Genomic DNA, 25,465 nt, shown 5'->3' with positions numbered 1-25,465 from the left:
GCGAAAAAAAAAAAATGTGGAGGGAAAAAATGGTGGTTGATACTTCTTGGAATACAAAAAAATACCTTCTGTAGAATGATCCGGTGAGGAGCGAAGTCACGCAAGTGCAGTAACTGGAAGCGAAATGATCCAGCAGGAACTAGAAGACCTGCAGCAGGCCAATTCGGCAAAAGTCAGTGTGAGGATGTTGTAGCACGAGTGACGAGATTGCTATCACGCCTTCGTTAGATGTTTGCTGTTTGCTCTGTCCAATCATGCCAATAGTTTCACCAAGAGATAGTCGACCCCCTGTCGAGAATTCTGGTAAACACATTCGACCACACGTGTACTAGATGTCGCGCACGATCTACGGACTGGTGTGGTGTGTGTTTTTTTGTATTTGATCGATCGCCCGTAAGGACACCAATCAGCCAACTCGAGATGTCCTGTGGTGTTCCTTGTGGCTTACCATGTAGGAGTAATTATATGTCCTGCATTTTTTTTTGCGATCTCGCTAGACCACACACTGAAGAAGATGTAGACGTAGAGTCCCTTGGTTCACCTCTCTAGCATTGGTTGATCGCAATCTCGGTATCTGCTCGCCTTTTGCCCGTACCCAAACACAGCAAGGATATCCTAAATTATTTTCCTATTGCATCGCCTGCTGGGCAGCGTATGTTTGTGTACGTTTTGCTTTTTATCGTTCTTTATTCGCAGATTCGAACATGCAGGATAATTGTCACCTTCCACCAAACGCTGACAATAGTGCATTGAAAAGGGATGTTTTGGTTAAACGTTGAAACAAACCAGTCAAAACAGAATAGTGCCAGAAGAGCAGGCTTTGTGATCAGAATTGAATTGTGATGCGGGATGGATGGGTTTTTTCTTCTTATTCTTCTTTGGCTGGAATAATTGAGACCTGATCTGAGTCCGTACATAAAGATGTGGAAATCATTTGTATGGAGCTTGACAGCAGGAAGTGCGAAGATCCGGAGTTTCCAAGTGAATGCCATTAAAACTGTGTGGTCTTGAAGTGTGGGCGACATCACTCTGCACTGCTCCGTAGGGTGTCCCGCTTGTTTGCACACACAGTCGGGCGCGTGTACCAGAGCTTACCTACGGGAGTGTGGCGTCCTCGATCCTATCTGTCAGAAGCGTGGTCAGTGATACGACGGTGTTTATACTGGTGGGTTGTGTAAGAAAGCGATAAGCGACAATGCGAACTCTACCAGGACGGCTGGACGCCCCCGCAGCGCTAACACCACAACACGTCAGTGTGATTGATCCAGCTGTTCAATTATCTTCAAGACTGATTACCTAGCACACCAACCACACTACGGCGGTGCATTCAAGTTCGTCCGGATACGTGTAGGATTCGATACTGGAGCAGCATGTAGTCGACTCCTAGCACTGCGTAGATACCTCGCTATTGCGCAACGTGCACCTTTAGGCCATGTTCCTTCAACAACAGAAAGAAACTATCGTGTGGATCTGATAATTTTGCCCAAAACTGGAAAACCTTTCACCGAGCGTCGAGATGGAGACACGAAAGTAAAAGCTACAGCAGTAAAAAAGAATATAAAGAACCTTTCAAGACTTTTTTCATTTTCATTCTGAAAGTTGTCTTACCCTACCCTGCACTGATAAGAACGGGCTCGACACTGACGCAACATCGATAACGGGGTTAAACGGGCAAGCAAAGAAGAAAGTGCGAAGAAAGGTGAGAAAAGTCAAGAAGCGTAGGCGGTAGAAGTTTGGCCTGGGTTGACATTATAAACAAGCAAACACATACATTATTTGCTTTACCTGTTAAGTCTGGTAAAAGCGGGTAGGCAGTCAGTCAATTGCTTCGTCAATTCGCTGGTTAACTCTCGACCTGTAATATAAAAATACGACCCTTAATAGTGCCATTAAGAGTCACTAAATAGCTCAATCTTAAAAGGATCTTTAAGGATGACTTTAGCCCAAGATAGCTTTTAAAATGATGTCCGTTATCTGTAAGAACAGGGTTTATTGGGATGAGTTCCATGCGGATGAGTTCCTGGAAGAAATGGGTTCAATTGATAGATTTTGACACATGTCCAGCACGGTGCGTAAAACAAGTCTATCTAGGTTGGTCTAGATGTAGACGGGTGATAGACTTAACCAGCCTAGACGCGACTCGGTCCGTCTACGGGATGAAGTTGTAAGAATCTCCGTCCGTCCCGTAATCGATCCCTTTTGCTAAGAGGTTTTGTAACTGAGATAATAGCAAACGACCCTGTCGTGCAATCCTTTCGCGGACTTTTCGGAACCGCAACACAGGTAGCTAGACATATAGCAACCATCACTACAACGATGAGGCAAAACAAAAACCGGAGAGCATTAAATAAAAAAGACAACAAGTCGGGAGACCCCGAAACGGATAATGGTTATCGATTAGGCTTTCAGTTTATTTTCCCTCCGTCGCTGTTGCAGGCTCTAAACGCAGTGAGATTATGGTTAGCAAATGTTACTACTTCTTCTTAAAACGCACGTTCCGTCTTCATCATGCTCTCGGTTCGAGCTGAATCTGGAAGCCGTCCGTGCGCTTGAGGATGATGTCTGCCTGCAGCTTGAAGTCCTTTTCAGTTAAGTTGGAAACGACGCGATAGTTTCGTAGTATCGTGGATAGTAGCACCTTCAGCTTGAGCATCGCATACTTTCGGCCTGCAAGTAGTGTATGAATGAGTAACAAACTAAAGCTCTGCATAAGGACCCAGTACATCCAAGACGACTTACCGACGCAACTTCTCGGCCCAGCACTGAACGGGATGTAGCTATAGTAGTGCCGGTTCTGGGTACGTTCCGGCAGGAAGTTGTCCGGATTGAACGTTTCCGGGTGCGGGTAAAGATCCTCACGCCGGTGAATCTTGTACGTACCGATGACCACCGTCGTACCGGCCGGGATGGTGTAGTTCTTCGACGACAGCTGCACATCCTCGTTGATCTTGCGCGCAATCATCGGCACCGGCGGGAACATGCGCAGCGTTTCGAAGATCACCCGCTCGAGATACTTCATCTCGAGCGTATCGCCGAACGTGGCCTTCCGTTTGGAGTCGCCAAAGATCTGCCGCAGCTCGGCGTACACCCGATCCTGGATGTGCTGGTGGATGCCGAGCAGGCACAGTACAAAGCTCGACCCAGCCGCCGTTGTATCGTGACCCTCGAACATGATCGTATCGACCTCCTCCTTGATCTCCTCATCGCTAATGTTCGCCCCATTGTTGGCGGTTTCGATCATCAGGTCCAGAAACGCTAGTCGCCGCTTCTCGCCGATATCGTTCTCATCGTTATCGTCCAGATCGTCGCGCAGCATCGAACCCTGCGAGATGAAGGCGGGCGTACCGCCAAGAACGCTCTCGCCCGGTTTTTCCTCCTTGCCGATAATTTCCGTAAGCGACGGTGATGGTGCCTTACCTTCGGCAATCTGGCGCTGGAACAATTGCTTCTTCTCACGCACCACCTTGCGTGTGAGTCCGTGGATGATCTGCAGTAGACGCTCCTGCTCCTTCTTGACGCCAGTCAGGTTGAACAGTGGGTCTAGTCGCAGGTGAATCTTCAGCTGACGCTTGTGCAAGATGTCACACATTCTGTAAGTAGAGGAGTAGGACAGTTAAGAGTAGCTCACCAACTTGCTTCACGCACAAAACACTCACTTCATGACAGCCATTGCGTACTCGAACCCTTCCTTGTTCTCGCCGGTGCGCGTCGAGCCCATCGCCGTCTCGAGCAAGATGTCCACCGTCACCTCGCTCATATAATCATGACAGTCAAAGACGTGGCCAACCTCCTTCGACATACGCTTCACCACTGCCAGACTGTTGTCGTTGAACACGTCGATGAATGTCTTGAGCACGTTCTGATGGAAGGCGGGCGCGATCAGCTTCCTGTGTGACTTCCACTTATCGCCCGAGCTGATCAGCAGTCCATCTCCCAGCCAGGGCTTGAAGAAACGGTACTCGCTCGACTTCTCCAGATGCACGTAGCTGTTCAGGATAATCTCCACATCCGCCGGTTCCGTCAGAAAGACGACCAAATGATAGCCTAACCATCCGCGTGCCACCGTACCGTAGATGTAGCTCAGCTCCATCGCCTTCTCCATGATTTGATTGTGTGTTTTGCCGAGCAGCATGTTGGCGTTACCGATCAGCGGATAAGCGACCGGGCCCGGTATAAGGTTGCCCAGCTTCACGTACCGCCGGGTCTGCATCCACAGATGGAACAGGGTGACGACCGTCAACAACAGTACCGAACCAACCGTCACCGACAGGACCCAGCTCCCTGGGACACCTGCCTCATCGCCCACCATACGCTCGGGAATCGTCTCCACACTCATGATCACTTGCACACCAAGCTCCGACTTGCAGCCTCTTGCACTTCAGGACACGAACGCAGGTGGAGTCACCGATTCACTAAAGAGCTATACCACCAGAACTATCTCTGTGAGGTGTTCGGGCCGATATATTTGACAAGAACACCACTGCAATGCACTACCGACGATCGGAACTGTTGCTCTGCCTATCATTCGGACCGTGTGCCAAGTATTTATAATCGGTCACATGCGCTCCGGTGCACTCTAACCTCTTCTTTTTCTTCTCTCACCCGTGCGGACGAACTGCATAGGCAAAAGCGAGGTATCAGTGCAAGAACATCAGCAAAAAATCGATAAAAAGAAATACAAATCACTCATACTGCACAACCTGAAACTGGGCAGCTACGGGTGGAGGCTATGGGTGGTAACGTTGTAGCAATAAACTTTTCATCAAATTGTAAATGGCAATGGTTATTCATCAGTTTGACCGGCTCGGCCGGCTAACTTAACATGCATCCCCACTTCCCTCCTCTCACTCGCTCTCTCTATTTCTCTCTCTCTCCCTTTCTTTAACTGCACAGCACGATTCGATCTGCACTTTCCTACTCTCTGTGCTGGTCGTTGTAGTCTTGTTATGTTTTAGGGCACCCTGACGGCATTTTGGCGACGTGCAGTTCTTCCAAACGACTTCAGCTACCCATCCAGTGTGCAGGCATGAAACGGTGCGCGTCAAAACAGTGGTTGTTACCTACCAGTGTCGAGTTAGAGTTCGCGCGTTCCCACAACGTATCAACCGAAACTCGCTCCAATCAACCACATGCAATGCACACTATCAACGTGCTAACCATCGCGAGAGAGCTGCGTGAAGGATTCGCTAACAGTTTGCAACTGCAGGTGAACGCCGAACCAGGTGCAGATTTTGTAGGGGTACGAGTAGTTGGCGACTCTGCTCAGGTAATTAATGGTTGAAATCTACATCTAGTCACATCAAAACGAATATCTCAAACATCTAGTCGACAAGACTATGGATTCTACCTCAAATCTGGCGACTTCTCTTCTGCATCAATTTGAAGTTCTCGACTATAAATTCTCCTTAAATATCGAGAGTTCTCTCCTCCAATTTGAAGATCGTGAATCGCTAGAATTTCGCAGGACTTGCTCAGTACCCCTCTTGTACTCTCGTACTTGTACTCCCCTCCCCCTTTCTCTCAAACGAAACTAGTGACAAAATGATTTGTTTCAAATACGCAAGACCATCCTCCTCCCCTCCCTCATCAGCCCTCGGCTGATGGCGAGGCTTGCAAAACAACCGACCAGCTATCAATAGATTTGCATACGCTCCTGACCTTCTTCGTTTTTTTGCTGTGCAATTGGTACACGTTGTGGCGCATCCATATATTCCATTGTTTTTATCTGCTTCTTCGTCTTCTTCCTCTGCCGTATGTGTGTGTGTGTGTGTCGTTTTTTGTTTTTGGAGCCATAGTCACAGGCGCAGAAGTCGTGCATCGCCCGATTGACCCTTACGTGTGCGGTTATCGCTTATCGCCTTACACATACCGGGCAATGAAACCGACTGTCATAAATTAAATTGTCACCGCTGCAGGGGTTGGCAGTTACTGACAGTATCTAGTCGGGCTGCAGCGAGCAGCTTCAAAGTGCAATGGCAGTGGCATCTTCGCACGTGACTCTAGCGGCACAGGGCTGACCACGGTACTGCATTTGCTTTCGGTATGGTAATAGGGTTACTGCTATTAATAGGAGTAGGGGTGTTTTTGACTGCTGGCTGCTTCTGATGTAAGATCGCAAGACAAACAGTTGTCAAAAAACTGTTAGCCAATTATTCAAAGCCTACCTGTCCTGAGATGGAAAGTCTGGTAGGTGTTGCCAAATTTATGCGCATAGGGTCTCAATCATCCCTCAGTGCACGTGGAAACGTGCGGAAGCATTTATATCAGGAGCAGCGGATAACTATGATCGACAAGAAAAAAAACCCTCTATTCCTGACCTCCAACCCACGTGCTCCAGCTACTAGTCTGGTTGCCTAGGACGGAAATGTTCGACTTCAACGGAGGAATCGGATGCATAATTATGCTAAGTCTGGGTCTGTTTTTTTCCTACTCTGTTTTGCTTTCAACTTCCGACTCCCGAACTCGTCCAGAAAACCTGCTCGGCACGTGACCGAATCCCTGCCCCAGCCCGGTGTGGCTAAGATTAAAAGTGGGTTGTGCGCGTGTGTATGTTGCTGGCCGCACCTGAGTGTTGTCGCATCACGGCAAGATCGTTTCCGTCTGTTTCGATTTGATTTTGTTGTAGGCACGCACACGTCTGGTGGATTAGCCCCTACCGGGATTTCCGAGCTATTGCGCAGGCAACAACCATCGGGCACAGCACACCGTACACCGTGAAATTGTATAACAAAAAGCGCGTAAGCTGTGGTTTAATTGATCTCATTCCCGAGTGTCATCGTCGTAGTATGGAACCTCTGGAATACGTCCAGATGAAGTACAAAAAGAAATCCGACACAGAAAGAAGATTCTTCAAATCTCCGTTAACGAATAGCGGTAAGAGGATTATCCGGACGATTTAAAGGGAAGCTTACCAAGAAAGCACAAAACTTTGCCAAACAATCCGTGTAATAGCAGCACATGGTTAGCGAATTGAACGCTTCATACGGTGGACGAAAAGGGGGACATTAAAGCATCATGGACTGTATTTTGCATCTACGATCGGGCCAGTTTTGCGTCACGGTGAACTCTGTGTTTGTGTGTGCAGTTTGGTGGAATAATAAACGATGGTCGATGGGCGTGTGTACTTGCTAGCGAAGGGTTCGGTGATCAACCAGGACCATTAGGTCAATGCCGTAATCCTGTCAACACTCTGGTGATCGCATCAGGTCGAAAGGATTATTTACTTTACGCTCGGGTAGGGGTTTCCAACGTTCAAAAAGGATGATCTGTTAGAACGTTTTTCTGGTTGCATTGTAACATCAATGTGCTTGAACATAAAACTTTCAAGCTTAAAGGCTTCAGAAGTTTGTACACTTTGAATAATATTACACTTCATCTATAGGATATCTATCAATTTAATAGCATTTAGTAGCATTATAGGCATACGATTTTTTTCCATTTTCCCTAACATTTAGAATATTGTACAGCTAAAGCTTATATATTAACTAACCTTTCATACATCATCAAACACTTCGATATTATTATTTGTTCCAATTCATTGCAGTAACCCTGTAACTGTTTCATAGACAACGGCAGACCGTTGTCCACAGTATACCTGGTTAGCTTGTACTCGCAATAACTCAATAGACCACAATGGTCTTTGTGTTCCGTACTAATTGCTTGTTTTGAAAACAGAATTATTACGAAACCGTCATCCTCCTGTTGAGGTTAAAGTAGCTTCTAAAGGATGGATTTTGACAAACAAATCCGGGGGATTATACTACTGCTGGACACGCTCCTGTTGAAAGAAGCAACAGAAAGGAACAGCTAAATAGGGAGAGAGAGAGAGGGGGAGAGAAACAGAGTTTCAGTGAAGGATACAGGTGCAGGTGATATTCGCGGTTAGAGTTGGACGGTTTTGCCGCGCATTGACAACCGTGATTGATTCTCCTTTTTTCCAGTATGCTAGAATTTACCTTTTTTTATCATCCCGCGTGAAAATTGTCTTAAGCGAAGAAGACGAGGAAAAAAAAAACCGGAAGCTCTAACCCTGCAAAGGCGTGATTGGAATTCGAATCGCTCAACCTAAAGGACTAAAGGAGCAGTGTTCGGAGGTTCTTTTCCTAATGCCATCGCTCGATCGACAGTGCTCGTTCCCTCTTTTTTGTGTGCGGATAATGATCAATCCTCGGTTTTAAGTTTCGATTCAGCTTTTTTCCTTCCTTCTAACAAAAGGACGTGCTTTTTTCCACCGTTTGATCGACGTTCGATGTGAAGTTTTTCTAGGCAAGAATTTGCTATGGACGTTTATTTAATAGCTTTCTGTTTTTCCATCTCCATTTTTCCGCTTCGATTTATATCTTGCTGCCACGCGGAACCAAATGCAATAAATCATTTCGTTCTATTTGGTGTTCCGTGAACGGTGTGATGGCCGCGCGGTTTTGTTCCGAGTTTATTTAGTGTAATAGTGTCGTGTCTTGTTATGGATGCGTTTGAAAGAATCACAAATAATTGATTAATTTATGTGTTTAGCAATGAAAATAAATAAAATGGTAGAAATAATTTGTGACAGTATAACGTACGATACTCTCGGGTTAAGTTAATGTGAGAGAAGATCTGTAAAAGGTAGAAAAACTAAACAACACTTTGAACAGGACCAGAATTTAAAATTTTCAAAACAAAAGACTTCTTGTACTACCAACTCCTAACAAAAATCTTTGACTATCCTCAAATGTCCTGAAATTGAAATTTCAGTGTGATAAAGCAACATAAGATACAGCATTTGATCACACCATTTTGAAGTCTACACTCTACAGATATAAAACCATAATACAGATATAAAACGAAACGATCTACGGGTACGAGTCTTGGACTGTGCTGACGGAGGATGCCATTGTACTCGCCATTGTCGAGCTGCCGGTGCTAAGGACTATCTTTAGCGGTATGTGCGAGCAGAGCCTGTGGCAAAGGATACGTTGGTTGGGGCACGTGATGAGGATGCCGAACTCCTGTCCCACCAAGAAGGTGCTCATCAACGACCACAGCGAGCACAGCGAGCTCTTTGGCTGGATCAAGTGGAGTCGAAACCTGTCGGAGAGCGTGGATGGAGGACTACAACCTTAGATCGAGTTTCATGGAAACGGAATGGCGGCCTGGCCATGTCTACGTTACTTCGGCTGGCGGCTTCAGTGAAATGTTATTGAATCCTGACGTCAGTTTAGAGACTTTACAATCTACGTACTTTCAAACTTTTAAGTCAAACAATTGTTTGTCAAATTTCTAAGCCTAAAGACGTATGCTCTTACCCGTGAGATTCTAAGTTGCTGTTTCCAATGTACTTCACGATCAAGCAGTAGTTTGTTGAAGTTGTTGTTCCTTCACTATATTAAACTATTTCACTATGGTTTAATAACGACGATCGAATGTTCAGCTGAAGTTCCTCCACTATTTTAGCACAGATATGATGTGAAAGCGCTAATAAATGGTTGCAACTTTCACTTAACGTTAACTGTCAAATCGTATTTCACCAGTGTGAAGCTGAACTTAACACGTCTAAATGCATTGCGACAACTGAATTTCACACAATTTAAGCGTAACTAAAAATTTCAGTTAACGACGAAGGCTCTTTAATATTTCTCAGCTGTGAAACTTTGCTGTCAATTTGGCTGTTAGTTCTTGAATGTTTTTTTTTTAACTTTTGTCGTTAGAATGTCCAGAGCTTTCCCTTTTATTATATTTTGAAAGTTCATAATGTAAAGCTCCCCCAAAGGCTGTCGCTTATGCTGATGGCCAACTCGGTTGTCGCAAAAAGACATCTCAATCGCCGTGAGAGTGATCCGGTGAAGCGTTAAAAGTGTTTTAGACCGAGAAAGATCAGGAAAACTATCTGCGAATCTGTGGCCCCAGGACGTCCGAGGTCAACTTCCGGGATTCCGAGGGTTATCGCTGCTATAAACAGGAATATTCGGGGAAATCCAGTGCGTTCAATTAGGAAAATGGCGAAGAAACACGGGATCTGAGTGACTTTACGGCACGAAAGATTGCAAAAGACAAATTCGGACATTTCCAATGCCCGATGTTCATTCCAATTCAAGTAAGTACGAAGAATTTTGGGTAAGTTCTTTCGTGAATCAAAGAACAGTACGGAACAGAACAGAAACATCTTCTGCTCTGGACGAAGGATATGTGACCACCATCCAGCCCCGATCTTAATCCGCTGGATTACTCAATATGGCGCATTATGAAGGCCAACGTCACCCGAGTTCTAAACGCCACCGCAGTACAGTAAGCCTTAGACAAATATTGATCTATACCTGGAGATAAATGGATGAAGACTACAACTATTAGAACCTGGCGTGCATTCCGGAAGCGTGACGAGGCCGTAATTGCAGCAAATGGAAACTCGATCGATGATTAACATACTTTTGGACCCTCAGAAACATCCTTCTTTTAGTTTTTAAATTTTGACGTTGCTCAATGGTGCAAACATTATCACGCACACGGTATTGTTAACTCCGCTTAGTTGTAATGAATTCAATAAAGGCATTAACAATTTAACATATTTTAATTCAATTATAACGTTTATTCCGCTGCCATTTGGCACTCGTTGAATCAAACAGAAAACATGAAAACGCAAGTGTTATGACGTTTATACGCCTGGGTTAAGTTTGAGAAGCGCAGACAATTTTTGACAGCAAGACTGTGTAGTTTTGATGTGGTTTATCCGGAAAGGTGATGTGATTTTTTGTCTTTTTCCATTTAGTTTCATTATGAGAGAGAGAGAGAAAGAAAAAATGTATTTTATAGTCGATTTTCGATCTTCGATGGATATCTGCGCCGGCGATAACGGACCTCTTTTTGAGGTTAGCTGTCACATCATTCCGCCATTTGTTTTTATCGGGCTCGTTGACATCCGTCGTAGTCAGGCTTGGGTAGTCAGGAGCATCAACATTGATTAGCCGCCAGATTTCAAATCTAATTATTGCACACTGCTGCTCCCCATGGCAAAGCTCAGCCTCCTCCTGTAGCTACTGTTAAGAAAGAAGGATAAACAATTTTACCGTGCATGGAATTGCATTGATTTCATTGATGTTTACTTCACTTCTCGTGCCATACCTGATTTTAAGGTGTTTTTGCCCCTATTCTTCCAGTGGTGTGCCGATCGCCATCATCACTTCTCCACACATCTCCTGAACTGAATACAGCAACAAATGTCCGGTTACCAATATTTCCTCATAATCTTCGACCTCGTTCTGCGGGTTTGCAATTCTAGTTTTAAAAGCCCTTAGCTTGATTTCCAGTTCATCCTTATATATTTGGAATAAAGCGGACTGCTCGCATTCGTGCTCTATGTATTGTATTAACCAGGTTGCACATTTTCTCAACCTTTCCTCGAGCGTATCCGGCATCTTGAATATTTATTTTTCTCGGAAAAAATGTTTCTCACCCACAAGAACCAAGGCACGAGCGTTTCAGGTGCTTCGCTGCACTGACGAACAGAATCTGAACACCACAGTCACTGTCACCGATTGCTTTCCGTAGACATGTGTTAGTTCAGTGACTAATCACAACTGTTCTTTATTAATAACTTTAATTGTCGAGCAATATGCCTAAGCAATATGCAGCGCGTCCGATTTGCGATGAGTCACTCTATGTTGGTATCATCTTTGGTTAGCGTGTGGGAAGACCATCGATAACACTTGCATGGCCCGAAGCGCGAATAACCTCCACCGCAGGCTAGGCTAAATTAAGCGATCACAAGCGTTAGGACACAAGTGAAACAACAAACCCGTTTTTTCCCTTCTTTCGGGCACAATACGCTACGAAGTCATCGGCTGTCGAATCAAAATATTATCCTCGGATACCAATGAATTATGGAGGATCATTTGATGTTAGATCTGCTAGTACCGACATAGACCGCGGTAGCAAGCCAGTCATAATACAAACAATCGCCCACTCCGAACATCTTTTGCGCGCAAGTGTGCATCAAACGGTACGCACACGAGTGCGGATATGGGCGGGGGCATGCAGTGAAAACATTTGAAAAACTGCAGCAGCGTTGTCACCGGAAACTGGTGGAAAATCATCCAAAGCAACACATGTGCGCTCGGTCACTACCAAATGTGGTGCAAATGGAAGGTTTTTTTCTCTTGTGTGCTGCCGTTTATGTTCACGCTTGGCTCGAGACGGCTTACGATAAAAGATGTACATGCAAATGCAGGAAGAACAATTTTGTGCATGTTGCGTAGCATGCTGGAGTGTACGAAACGCGTACACACGCACAAAAAGAGGCAGGAAAATATTGTCATCGGATCTCATAATCGTTGGTGAAGCCTACTGGCTGACTATTGGAAGAATCTCTGGGGATTTCTTTGGGAGAATGAAGATATTGTCGTCTACTGTTTGTAGAATTAGAGTTCTGAGAGTTGGGAGAATTTGGAGGACTTCGAAGCATCATGTCAATAATATTTACGTCAGGAAGATTTTCGTGAGAGTTGAAGACCTTTGTTTTGAGAACTCTGAACTCTGATCCTCACCGCGGTGATCAAAATTAGCAATAGCATGTCTTTATCACCAAGGAGATTCGTTTGATGTTTCAAAAGCGACAGTAAGATATCTTTGTTGTCGTCTATTGCGCACTCAGAGCTATAAATAGAGCACCAAGATGACAAGCTGCGTACATAAGTGTTCTTTTTTTTTTTCTCTCTCTCTCCAGAAAACAAAAATGTGCCACATCTGGACATTTGTTGCCGCAGGTCAGTAGCAGTCACATTCTCACACGGAGCAGTTCCTTCCCCCGAAACCCGAAAGCAAGGACTGCGAAGCCTTAAAGTGTTCTGTCTGTGTGCTTCTGTAGCACATTACGCTACTCATTAAGCATACGATCGAGTGACCAATCGAACCGTGGTGCACGCGCGTTCGTGTGTCCGGCGTGTCCTATTACAGCGCCTGGCGCAAGCTGGTAGAAATTCTACACCCCAGCTGAATCTTCCGCGAACGGGAGGCCGACATTACCGGTGCAGCAGAGGATCGCTTCATGGCCACTTCAACTTCAACTCGAGGAAATAAAACTTAAAGTTCCACCGAAATGCTTCAAAATCTTACAAATCGGAGACAACGCTTCGAGTCAGTTGACATCTTTAGAACAAAAAATCACTCCCAAAACACTTCTTAACAGTTTTGCAAAATGAAACAACAACATGCACCCACACACACACACACACACAGACACACATGGTCGCATTCGCTCTTTCTGAGCGGAAACGGATATCAAGTGCGTTTCGGTTTGGCGAGTTGCGTGCGTTTGAAACTTTAGACGAGGTTTGAAAGTTTTCCTGTACCCGGTTTTCGGTCCGGCAGGATCTTGTTCTTGTGGCCTGACGAAGGAAGTGCGGTTTGTGTGCGTTTCCTGTGTATGTTTGGCTTTTAGGTCTTGGGCTTGGGTCGCGTTTCCCGTGCTCGTAGCGCCCAAGGACATGGTTTCGTTGGTGAAACTAACCCTCGCACGGTTTTGCTGTTGTTGTAGTTGCGGTAATCATTCGATTGGGCAGAGAGTTAGTCAAAACCACAAGGCTGTAATGTCTTGTGATGAATTTAGCTTTGTTTTCTTTGCTGGGCAACTATGCAGGAGATTCCATTGAGCGCTTTGTTGGAGTTTTTGGAGGGCGCCCGAAACGATTTTGGAGACGATTTTTGATGCGTTACGGCATGGGCCGGCACTATGGGAAAGATGAAGGATTACATTTCGTTTGATTTTAAATAACACGGTTTCCCGCTATACGCCATACTCGATATTCGCGAACAAACTTTACGCGAATGTTTAAAAAACTGCCAGATTACACTTTTTTTTATCCCATCCAATTCCCATCAAGCTTCCCATCCCATCAAGCCCATCCCATCAAGCTTTCACAATTTGAATGTTATATTAGTGCGAAATACTACAAATATTTTATTTTCCATCTTCTTCTTGGCTTAACGACCTTCTAAGGTTACGCCGGCCATCTAATGGCTTACTAAACTGGCACTCACGTAGTTGAGTAGTCAATCCTCACTACGGAGGGATGGTCCGGATGGGATATGAATCCCGGTTCTGCCGTTTGAAGACCTGCACCACTGTCGACTACACCACCGGGCCTCCCCACTATATTAGCTTCAAACAAGCATGAATAAGGGCAGGCCGGGTGAGGCGACAACGGCGTTGGTCTTTACAAAGTAAGATCAGGGCTCAAATCTCATCCGGACCGTTCTCTCAGTATAAGTGAGTGAAAAATGTCAAATTGCTTGCATTGAAATTTGTAAAAGCGTTACAAATTTAAAAAAAAAATTAAATAAAAAATAATATATTTTTAATTCTAACACAACGGCTCTGGTAGTGGATTGAAAAAATAAAATTTATCAAACAAGTTTTAGGATTGCGTTACGACTTAAAAGCGTTTTACTAACTCGAGAACCATAATTTTCACCCACTGTGCGCTTTAACGAATCGAATCTATTCCCTGCAGGTAAACCAATTTTTGTTTGACCAGTTACCAATGGAGATGGAAAAGCGCGTCGATTCGTTTCATTTTTTTAACTTTACAAATTTATTTTCCATTCGACAACCCCATCTAGCTTTTCATCCCTTTTCCCTTTGAGCTACGCCGGAAATTGAAAACAGCAAGCGGACCACGGTGTTTTGCCCGATCGGTCACCCTTTTTATTTATTTGTCTGATTTTTTGTACCAGTGTGTGTGTGTGTGTGTGGCGCTGTTTTTTTCTTTTCTTGCTTCTCTAAAACATATTTAATGGTCCTGGGTGATCGAGCGTGCGCGACCAGGACACACAGGAAATGATGGGCGCACATCCGGTTTACGGGCGAATTGGTACCAGAATGGCTTCTGGTCAAATGCAACTACAGCGAAGTGCATCGAGCCATTGCCAGGCAGAGGGAAATCAATCAAAATACAGACAAACGTGTGTGTGTGTGTGTGTATGTGCTTTTTTAAGGTTAGGGATAACAACAATTTTATTACACGACAAATTGGAGTGTCCTGAAGGGTTGTTTTTGTCAAATTTTCCGGTGTCCTGTTTTGTACATTATACGCGGAATGGGAACGTTTCTAATTACGTCAATCGAATTCTTCATTGCAGAGAGAGAGAGAGGGGGAGCCATTAAGTTTATGATTTCATTATAATCGTTGTTGTACAAGATATAGTTTTATTACTTCTCCACTCAACCACAAGCCATTCCAATGCCGTCAGACGTAAGAGTCCTTGCTCTTAATTATTCAAAAAATCCCAAAAACCCGCATTCCCACACAACGATTTTACCCGAGATGAGGTTTTGTGTCCTGATATGATCCATCCGACGAACAGGGGCAGAAGAGTATCCTTCCTGCAGCTCCTTCAGCCCTTAGGTTGCGGTTATTTATTTTTGGTTTGGTTTTATTCCGAAAGTGACGGCCTGGCCGTAGGTTGCTAGGTTGCGGTTATATTGATACACATTTATTATTTTACTTTTTTTTTGGTTTTCCGCGTAGCTCATAAATGTCCCCGAAAAGCGACCGAAAGATAACGATCCTTTTGGGGGGGGAATGGGCGCAGGAACTGCCTGCTCGAAGGCGAAGGTCCTGCTAAAGGACACGATCGGTGCGTGTGTGTGTGACAGTTTTAAGGTTTTTATTCTGCTCGCTACGGGACATCAACGATTTCTTTCCCTTTTTTTCACCCTCTGTCTGATGCCTGCGGTGTCGGTTGGGAAAGGAAAGTTTGATTAATCCACAGCAAAAGGATTATTCTGGGTGCGCTCGGTTCAAAACCTTGATGAGACAAATCTGAAGCGAAAGACTCACGTTGAGCAGTAAAGTAAACAGGGTCCTCTCGGCGATCCTGGCGATATGATTTTTTGAATCCTAAAACTCGTCCTTTATTAAAATTATTACACATGCTCACACACAAACAGCGACGGTTGCCTTTGCCTAGGGATTTGGAGTTTAGTTTTCGTTCCCTGGTCCACGGAAAGTCCTTGTGGGGTCGGGGATTTGTTGTGATGGATGCATAAAGGATGTGATTTTCATCTTCAGGGATGTTGGTATAGTCCTAGTTTTATGATCCTGTTCTCTTCGTGCTTTGGTTGAAAGAAGATAGTTTTTTCCCCAACCAAGATAGGAAAGGACGATAGAGATTTCTTAGATTTCGTATGTTCTCAACTCTGTTTGATAATATGTGCGTGTTTAATGCTGCACGAGTCGTCTAATATTGCTCCAGATATAGTCTTCATTTATATGATTTGCTGTTCTAAATCGATACGAAATTCTAGAAAAGTTTTCAAAGGTTTCAATGCTCAGAAATCCTCAGATGAGACTTCGCTTAGTAATCAAACGCTTCGGCATACGCATAACCAACCAAATGTGTGTCGTTTATTATTGTCTGAACCCAAGTACGCATAGAAAATGCTCAGCCTCAGCAACATCCCGCCAAAAGTCCTTAATATCCTTACAATTCTTCTTTACTTCGTGCTCCGGAGGCTTCACGTCCTTCCTCACTTTTTTTTTCCTCGGCGCTGTTCACAACCTTCCTTTGCGCGTTTTACGCACTCCTTGCAGCGAAACAGGTACGAAAGAAAGAATAAAAAGCGAGCGCTGAAGAAAACAAAACAGCATAACTATATCCTTAAGAAATAGGAAGCCCGAAATACGAGAACGAATACACCGAGTGCGAGAAAATCTCGAACCTCGAATTTTAGAATCCGTGTCGATCATCTTTTTTTCTTTTCCTGCGGTACGTCTCGAGAGGAAAGCTACATCTTCCCATTCTCGTGGGATAGTTTTCCCTCAGCGGCGGGCCGCGGGCGCTTGACAGCTCCTAAATTGATAGCGAGAATAACATCTTCCTGCGCGATCGCATGAGGAGGTTTGTTATCTTTCGGCTGCGTGATGTCAGAACGTCGCCAAGGATCAAGGGGCTGATGGGACTGTGCGAGAGGATGGAACGTTTGAAGTGGAAGAGCATATTTTGGAACCGAAAAAAAAAGGACTAGCATGTAGCGGAATCTTGAGAGGTTTGCTGCTTGTTTGAGAGTTGAGATGGGAAAAGAGTACTTCCACGCGGACGTTTGAAAGACTTTTGGTAGGCAAAGCCCCACTCCTGACGCGAATTGGTCGTGGCGAGCGAAGTTGAAGTACGTCTTTGGAAACTGTAACGGCGCGAGGGCGAACACGCTTTGCCGAAACTGTTGACGCTGACTTCTTCGGAGGCGACTCCGCAGCCCTCTGGAGAGCCCTCGGAAGCTCGCGCGCGCCGGAAACGAAGCCAAAAATCGGGCCCAACCCTACGGTGTGCGTGTTTGTGTGCAAATAAAGTTGCGATGCACTGTAGGGCTCCCCGTCTCACTCGCTCGCCCTCTCGCCTTTGTGCGCGTGAGGCTATGTACAAGTCCCCTAGCACACTGGTGATCCTGAATCGCGCACTCAACCGTATCGTGAAGCTGGTTTTTTGGTACCGCACCCCGTAAACGTCACCGTGTTCTGGGGTTTCGTACCTTCAATAAAACCTTCGCACACAGCGCTGAGCGGTTCGCGCAATTTCGATACATAATTCCTTGCCCGATCCTGTTTGGTCCTGGAAATGCGGCACTGGGGGAAACAAACGGGTCATTATGTACTTTACCCTCTGTACAAGATACAACTGAAGTTGCGGGAATCGTCAGCAAAAAGAGAGAGAGAGAGAGAGAGAGAGAGAGAGAGAGAGAGAAAGAGAGAAAGAGAATGAAGAAGAAGAAAAAGCAAACCCCTATTAAGGACCTTTCGTAATCTTCACCAAGCAGCGGACCAACTCCGGGGGACGAGACATAAAAAGGACCCTCGTCGCTGCGTGTGTGTGTGCGTTTGTATGTGACACATCGTTACACATCGGTAAGCGAATGGAATGGAAACGGCAAGTCCCCGGACGGTTTTCGATCATCAATGCAATAGACGCAACGCAATTGGAAGAGGATAGCCAGGTGTGATTGTATGTCTGACTCGCGCGCGCTCACGTCCTCGCCCAGCTGATCGGAATCGGGTATTCATTTTGCTGTTTAATTTGCTACCAGTAGACGACAAGGCCGGCTGCGAGCTCTGGGCACGCGACACTGCGCCAGAACAACAGCAACCACGGCAGCGACCGGACAAGTTTCGCTGCTCCTGCACTCAGTCTCAGCTATCCTTCAGTACTACCTAGCAATAGTGGGCGATCAGTCCCGAGCCCGCACTTATGTGCGTGTGTGTGCATGTTTCTCTATGTATGTGTGTGTGTCTGTGTGTGTTGGATAAGTGCCTTGATAGATGTGACAGCAGCATCAACTTCAACGCCATCCCCATCAGTTAACTTCAGGCCGGTGTGATAAAGGTGCTTCCCAGCGAAAGTGAGCTCCCGCAGACTCCTACAACAATGTCATCACTCAACCCCCCGAAGCGGATGAAGCTGAAGGAGAACCAGATGGTGGTAACGGTGCGTGACTTTACACCGGGGACGCTGAAACGCAAGCTACCGCTCGGTAATTACATCAGCGCGGACAACGTCCTACCAACGGTAAGCGTCCAAACGCTCACCAAACAGCTCAGCAACGTTGGTGCCACACCCGGCCGGAAGCGTGCCGGCAGTTCCGAACCAAGAACCGGCGCGTCCGCCGTCGAGCGTCGTAACGCGCGTGAACGCAACCGCGTGCAGCAGGTAAACAATGGTTTTGCCGCGTTACGGCAGCGCATCCCGGACGAAATTGCGGAAGCGTTCGAGGCAGGCACAACGGCACGCGGTGCCCACAAGAAGCTCAGCAAGGTGGAAACGCTCCGGATGGCTGTGGAGTACATCAAAAGCTTGGAGCGTTTGCTCGAACATTCCGGCACGGCCGGCCGCGTACCGACCGCCTTCCCCGAGGACACACCCGACACTCAACTACCCGCCACACCGCCCCCAGAACCGGTGGGTCTATCCGGTAACTTCTTTCTAGCAATCAAACCACGCACCAACAAGCTCGAACACACCGGTTCCGGGATGCCGGATCCCACCGGTACGGGGACGCTCGATCAAACGCAAATCACCATCATCAACGGTCACCAGTACATGCGCATCCCCGGTACCAACACGTTCCAGTATCTCGATCCGGAAAGCCTGCACGACGAGGAGGACAGCTCGACCGAGCGGCCCGCCGAGGAGGAGGATACGTGCTCGAGCAGCGGTGATCTACTGAGCGAGTCCGCCATCGCACTATCGCCCCAGAGCAACTTTACGCTCGAACCGGATACGGACTCGAAGCGGGATGTGGACTCACTGTACCATTCGATTGTGTCCCAACCGGACGGGTCCGTGTTCGATCAGCAGCAGTACGACGATCTGATGCTGATCAAATCGGAGCTGCAGGATGAAGCGGACCTGGCGGAGGATGCATCGTTTTTGAGCTGGTTCGAGGCGAATCAGCAGCTACAGCTGCAGCAGCAGCTGCAGCAACATCTACAGCAACAGCTCCAGAACCAGCAGAATTTGCTGGAGTGAGCGGCCATACCGATTGTGACTAATGAGCGTGAGCGAAGGGGGAGAACTTCAACTAGTAGTAGTGGTGCGTAGTGGTTTGCAGTAGATGTAGCTGTAGACAATGTAAATAAGCATGCGTTAGTTTTCAGCATGCAAAATATGGCGATTATTTATATTATTTATTAATTGCACAGGCTTTTTTATTTGTTTGTCACATACACACTAGTGCACTTATTTATTTTCCTGCAAAATGTGAGCCTTCAATATAAAAGCGATATGTTAGTCGGAAAGAAAGAGAGAAACAGAGGGGAAGAGAGATAGGAATAACTTCAAGAAGTCTTAGTGACAATCAGAATCAGAATACGTCAGTAGCGGAAGAGAAAATTTATCTATTAAACAAACATTTTGGAAAGCAATTCGCTATTAGAATATAGAACAATACATTTGTTAGAATTGAGCTTAACTCTCGTTAATTGTATGGTAAAAAGGGCCAGACATTCCTTTTCGGTGCCTGTCTAACGAACTGTCATCCGGGTGAAGTGACTGATAAGTATTACGTTTATAGTTGAATAGTGGTAGTAGACTGAACGTTCGTTTCGGAGTTGAAAATATAACATTTCAATCATATCACACTAACACTACTTTATGATACAAAAAAACAACATTGTCAGTGTGTATGTGTGTAATGTAAAATTGAAGATAAATAAATTGAACGAAAAAATGTACAATAATAAAAGCAAGTTTTTTTTTAAATTTCTGATGTGTTTAATATAGAATAAACAGAGTGAGGTTGAGACGAGAGGCAAGCAAGGACCCGTTTCTCGTATTTGGGCGACGCAACTCCCGAAAGGGTGTTGCACCCTTAAATCCAACTCGTCTATATACATCCAGATGCTGGAATTCACACACGAAAGTTGGTAGCAAAGGTATATAAAGGGGTTCGGGGTGCATGCTGGGCTTTGGTCTACTCCCCAAGGTTTTTTTGCCGAACGCCTCGCGTTTCCCCTTACACTACAGTCACCCGTTTTTTGGAGAGCTATTGTCTGAAGGTCCTTCTCCCCAACTTCAACACCGGACGGTTAGGGAGGATTCTACAATGCCTAGCGACTATCGGGGGTTTTGGTAGACGGTAATCCTGGTGCGCCTATGGAAGCATGGAATGTGTCCTGCTGGGTGAGCCTTAGTCGAACAATCAGCATTGTGACGCAAGCACACGCATTTTCGTGCAGTTTTTTTTTTTTAAATTCAAAACAACGACGAGAAAGTAAGGACGCTGGATGCTTCGGCCCATTCATCGGGACTTCATGAAAGCATGGACTACCTGAACATATCCTGGCCGTTCGAATGAGTCCCGATGCAAGTAGAGAGAAGGAAAAAAAGGATCTCCTAGATCATGAATCACAGAAATCAAAAGTAATGGTACGGTCGAATTAACTGCTCCGGTCCCAAAAACTTCCCTACAATAACCAGCATCGAAGTGCTAGAAGAAGCAGCAAGAGAAAGGACGACACGACAACCAACGAAAAACGTCAGGAAGAAAGACAATAATACAAGCGAGAATATAGGAAGGAAGCCCGTAATCGAAAAAGGATCAAAATTGAAGAAACCTGGGACGATCGCGCGCGCGCGAGCGTACGCTCAAACGAGGTCCTCCAGTACGGTCTGCGGGTATAAGCGTGCCGTCCGAGGCACACGACCCAACAATTCTAAAACGGCCCTGCTGCGTGCGTGTGAGTGTGTTTGCTGGCAGCTGAAACATTTTAACTGAACTTGATCTAGAAGAGAGAGAGAGAGAGAAAGAGAGAGAGAGACAGGGAGCGAGAGAGGGAAAGAATACAACGGCGAAGCGTGGTTGAAATAAAGATCGAACGATAGGAAAGGACGCACGACCCTTTCGGGACATCTGCATCAGCGTAAGGGACTGTGGCTGGATCATATAGGTTCGGTGTTAGCTCGAGCGTCCAATAAAATGAATACCGCCACCGATAAGGCGCTCCCGCTTAGGTGACACACACACAAACGCACAAGGTGACGGAGTCTTTCTCCATGGGCTTAATTTATTCCACCTCCGGATTTTTTTTTCTTTCCTGCTGTTGTTGCTCCTAGACTCAAATCAAAAAAAGGGGTTTTCTTTTTAATAGCATTGCTTTCAACTTTATGATTTTTGCTTCGCTTCGCGACTCCCGGAAGTGGGTTCTAAGGTGCCGGATGTGTACCGGATTCTGCACACACGTGCCACAGCTAGGCCATGGGGAGAAGTGCGTGCGCGTGCAAAACATCCTCTCGTCAAAGTTCCTAGACTTTTCGAGGGCACCTCCCAGAGTCAGCAGAGTCAGTCAGGAACAAGCGAATACAAAATTAGGGTGCTACTGAAAGCGCACTCCGATCGTTCGGATGTCGGAAGTCGCCAAGGATTGCCTGATTTGCTGTACGGCGAAACCTGCGAGGGATCGTCTCGTCTAAGATGCATTTCCGCAGCTACGGAGCAGCTTTTTAAGGGCCCAGTGTAGTGTGCAAAGCTTCTCAAAAACTTCCTTCCTGCATGTCAAGTCATAAACCTCTCTCTCTCTCTCTGTCTCTTTATCTTGCACTCTCTATCTGAGTCTCTCTCCGAATGGGCAGATGTTTTTTAAGACTTTTTTGGGGGTATCATCCCGCATCATGTCCACGAAAACTCTAAAAGGTCCAGGTGTTTCTACGCGCGTGCTTCGTCTTCCTACGACTAACGAGTGACTGCAAAGCAACCACCTTCGATTGATTTGTTTCCTAGTGGGGCGTATTGAGAGTTTGACAGCTTGCGCCCTTAATTGCGCCCGTCACAACAAAGCGCGCCATGCATCCTGCCAACCTGTTTGTTTTCGTCTTTTTCTGCCCCAAAAAACCACGCTGAATCTAATTTCGCGAGGGCGTCCAGCGTGCTTGATTGCCGACTAGCGTGTTGATTGGATGTGATTGGATTGAGGTTATGGTTATGGGTCCTAGCATCTCGCACACCGTCAAGAGAATAAACAAATTAAGACTTTGTTGCTTTATTCGTGAAAAATTAAATTAAGATGAAACTCGGAGGCTTTGTGGCTGCTGATCCAGTGCATCGGGTGAAGCAAGCATAAAGTAAGGGTGGAATGATGCGCACACGCGAAAGCATGCAAGAGAGAAGAACGAAAAAAAAAAAAACGGTTTAAAATCCGCATACCGAACTGCTTTAACACGAATTCACCATAATTAGATCAAACTTCCGAAAATCCCGGTCGCCGCGTTCGCCTAACCCGTCACGTGCCACGGACCGCGGACTGGGGAACCGCCAGCACACCGTACAGAAGTATGCGCAATTATAATAATATTATAAAAACAATAACAATAATGATAAAGGACACACCGGGTGTCTGGTGCAGGGCGAACGAGAGAATTAGCGAATTCCGATAAGCGAATCGAGCTTTGCAAGAAAGGGTTTTTGGACCTCAAAATGATAACCTCATCCGTGCAAGAGTATGTGTATGTGCCTGTGTATTAGCTTTCTAGGGGGAAAAAGAGAGAGAGAGAGAGAGAGAGAGAGAGAGAAGAAACCTACCGATAATAAACTTCGTACCAATGCGCGAAGCTGATATTCAATTTGGTGGCGATCGGCGTACGTTCAGGCGCGCGCGCGCGCGCTCGCCCGCTCGTCTTCATTGTGCATTGGGGCAGCATTATTTTAATTTTGTGTGCGTTGTTTTCCACCGCAAGTGCACTGGCCGGTTTGCTCATTCCGCGATCGGTTGTTTTTTTTTTGTAACGATAACCCTCAAAAAACGAAAGAGCTAGAAAGGAAGGGAGACGACGAACCTCGCGGGTCATTTCGGAAAGTCGGCAGAGCTGGGCACGGTCGCGCTGCTTAGTTGCTGCTTCATTAGATGAAAAATCATCAAGGGACGGGGTGGGAAGGTGTAGAGGCGCTCGTGGATGGGGTGTTGTTTTGTTGGCCGGCCTGGTATTGCTGCCGGCATTTTTAAGACGGGCGCGCAATATTAAAGGCAACACTGGCTTTTTTTGGCTTTTGCAAATAAATTGGCAAAGCACTCGCGGCCCTGGATGTGTGTGTGTGTGTTTTTTTTTTTATTCTACTCTTGGTTCTGTGCAGTAAATTTTCTTCGGCCAGTTTTTGCTGTTGTTGTAAAATGATTGGTAAATTGGGAACGAAGGTAAGCAGGTAATAACAACGGGAAGGCGAAGGAGGACTTGGTTTTGGTGTTTTATAGGGGGGAGAAAAAATTTGTTAGATCCTGATCATGCCCCACGCACTCGTGCCGTCGATGCTGGAATGCCGGTGTAATGTTTGTTTTTATTTGAAGTTATCCTACAATAATTGGTATAACAAAATAAAAAATCATTCCTCAATCCCTTCAAAACAAAATAAATTAATTCCCATATCCCATATTCCCATATTCTTGTTCATCAGTTAAAGTATTGCAAAGAAACCGATTTTTTGAACATATTTAACGCTTTTTATTTTCCCTCAAATAGTGCCAATTAGTTTGCGTGAAGCTTATAAGTAATCAAAATTACTCATCTAAGGTTCGTCGCTTGCTGCCGGCGGCTATCTTTTGATTAATCTTTAAGTAAAGCAAAATTAATTTTTTCTTTCAATGTGCATAACTCAGTCAGTTTCGGTTGTAGAAAAATGCTGTAAACAGCAAACAAAAGGTATTTAATTTTGCTTATGATGAAAATTGATGAAAAAAGTATATTTACGCACAAATTTTTTATTTATTTATTTGCAATATGACGGCTGTTTGTCGTAGGGTTTCCGATTCACAATCAAGCAGACCAGTTGCGTCTTCTCCCGGTGCTTTACGACTGGCCTTGTTGTCTCTTACACCAGAAATACGCCTACAAATATTTCCTTTTAAATACTTTCCTACATTTCCTACAAATTTCCTTCAAATACGCCTAGAAAACATTACTGCTACTGCGTACTGACATAATTGATCTGCTTTAGGCTAAGATGCTGCATTGCTCTCTCGTACGATCTGTGCTGAAATACGGTCTCAAGACCCCTGCCAGCCCCTGCCAGGACTGGAATCAATACAGCGTAAATTCTCGTGGTTTGAGTGAACAGTGAAGGAGAAACACTTCCATCGATCATTTCAAAAATCCCGATCGAATTTCCCACAGCTCCATATGGCAAACTGTTTCTTTGTGCACCAGGCTTTTCCACCATACGGCACCAATTTCACAACCCAAATGCCGAAACAGTTGGCAAAATTTGGGCAAAGGCAGCTAGAAGCGCACGCGCACGCCTAGAGCAAAAAGGACATGTTGTCCTTTCCCGGCGAAACTTGGTGTGAGCATACGCTTTTTTTTGCGCTCTTCTGTTATTATTGTTAATGCTCGAACACCCGATACCTTTCAAAGGGTTTAGCGCAGCTAAATCCTTCCCACACTGTACCGATTTGGCGAAGCGACCGAAAATGGAACGTGATGAGGCGCATTTTAGCAGTGCGACAAGCACAACAACACAAAAAAAAAGCCGGGTAACAATATCGATTAATCAGCAGTCTGGACCCAGAACGGGGACGGTTTTTGGTGTAAACCGTAACAAAAGATTGTTTCTCGTGGTGCAGAATGCAGAAAGAAGTGCTTTGTCAGGCTGTGGCAAGTGACACTCGGACGATCGTGACGGGTTTTTTCGTAGAATTGAACCCTTTTTTTTCGGGTCGATTTGGTTGAGGATTTTTCCTGCTCACTAAACATGAACATATGGCGTTAGAAAGTATCCAGTATCGGACAACTCCTGCATGAAACGTTTGCAATAAATGCATACAAAAATGTCACTAATTGCTCCTGAATGTATGCAAAGTGAAGCTTTCCAGGTGTTTTTTTTAAAGAAAATAAGTAGCTTCATAGCATTTACACACACACGCAAACACATATATGATTAATTTTAGTTAGTTGATAGTTTTTCCATGCTCCAAAATGGCCTTTACTTAGTACGGTTCAGATCTGTTTCAAAACGCATAGA

At 45.5% G+C, this 25,465-nt stretch overlaps 3 protein-coding genes across 3 annotated transcripts in view; 2 read left to right on the top strand and 1 right to left on the bottom strand.

Annotated features, from left to right (window-relative positions):
* Positions 1-25,465, top strand: part of LOC126560212 (protein gurken-like) — a 473,091-nt gene that overhangs the window by 12,458 nt on the left and 435,168 nt on the right. The window lies entirely within an intron of this gene.
* On the bottom strand, positions 2,506-4,347 carry LOC126556839 (cytochrome P450 4g15-like). The gene is made up of 3 exons (XM_050212366.1): positions 3,657-4,347; positions 2,740-3,590; positions 2,506-2,667 (listed from the first exon to the last, which is right to left on the bottom strand). Exons 1-3 carry the CDS (start codon positions 4,334-4,336, stop codon positions 2,507-2,509), a joined length of 1,692 nt encoding a protein of 563 aa, XP_050068323.1. The 5' UTR covers positions 4,337-4,347; the 3' UTR covers position 2,506.
* Positions 18,388-19,493, top strand: LOC126558686 (achaete-scute complex protein T8-like). The gene has a single exon (XM_050214739.1). It carries the CDS (start codon positions 18,388-18,390, stop codon positions 19,486-19,488), a length of 1,101 nt encoding a protein of 366 aa, XP_050070696.1. The 3' UTR covers positions 19,489-19,493.

The sequence above is a fragment of the Anopheles maculipalpis genome, chromosome X, assembly GCF_943734695.1.
Source record: "Anopheles maculipalpis chromosome X, idAnoMacuDA_375_x, whole genome shotgun sequence".
Classification (NCBI taxonomy): Eukaryota; Metazoa; Arthropoda; class Insecta; order Diptera; family Culicidae; genus Anopheles; species Anopheles maculipalpis.
The sequence above is the reverse complement of the archived record's forward strand: the minus strand, read 5'-3'. Positions and strand labels throughout refer to the sequence as shown.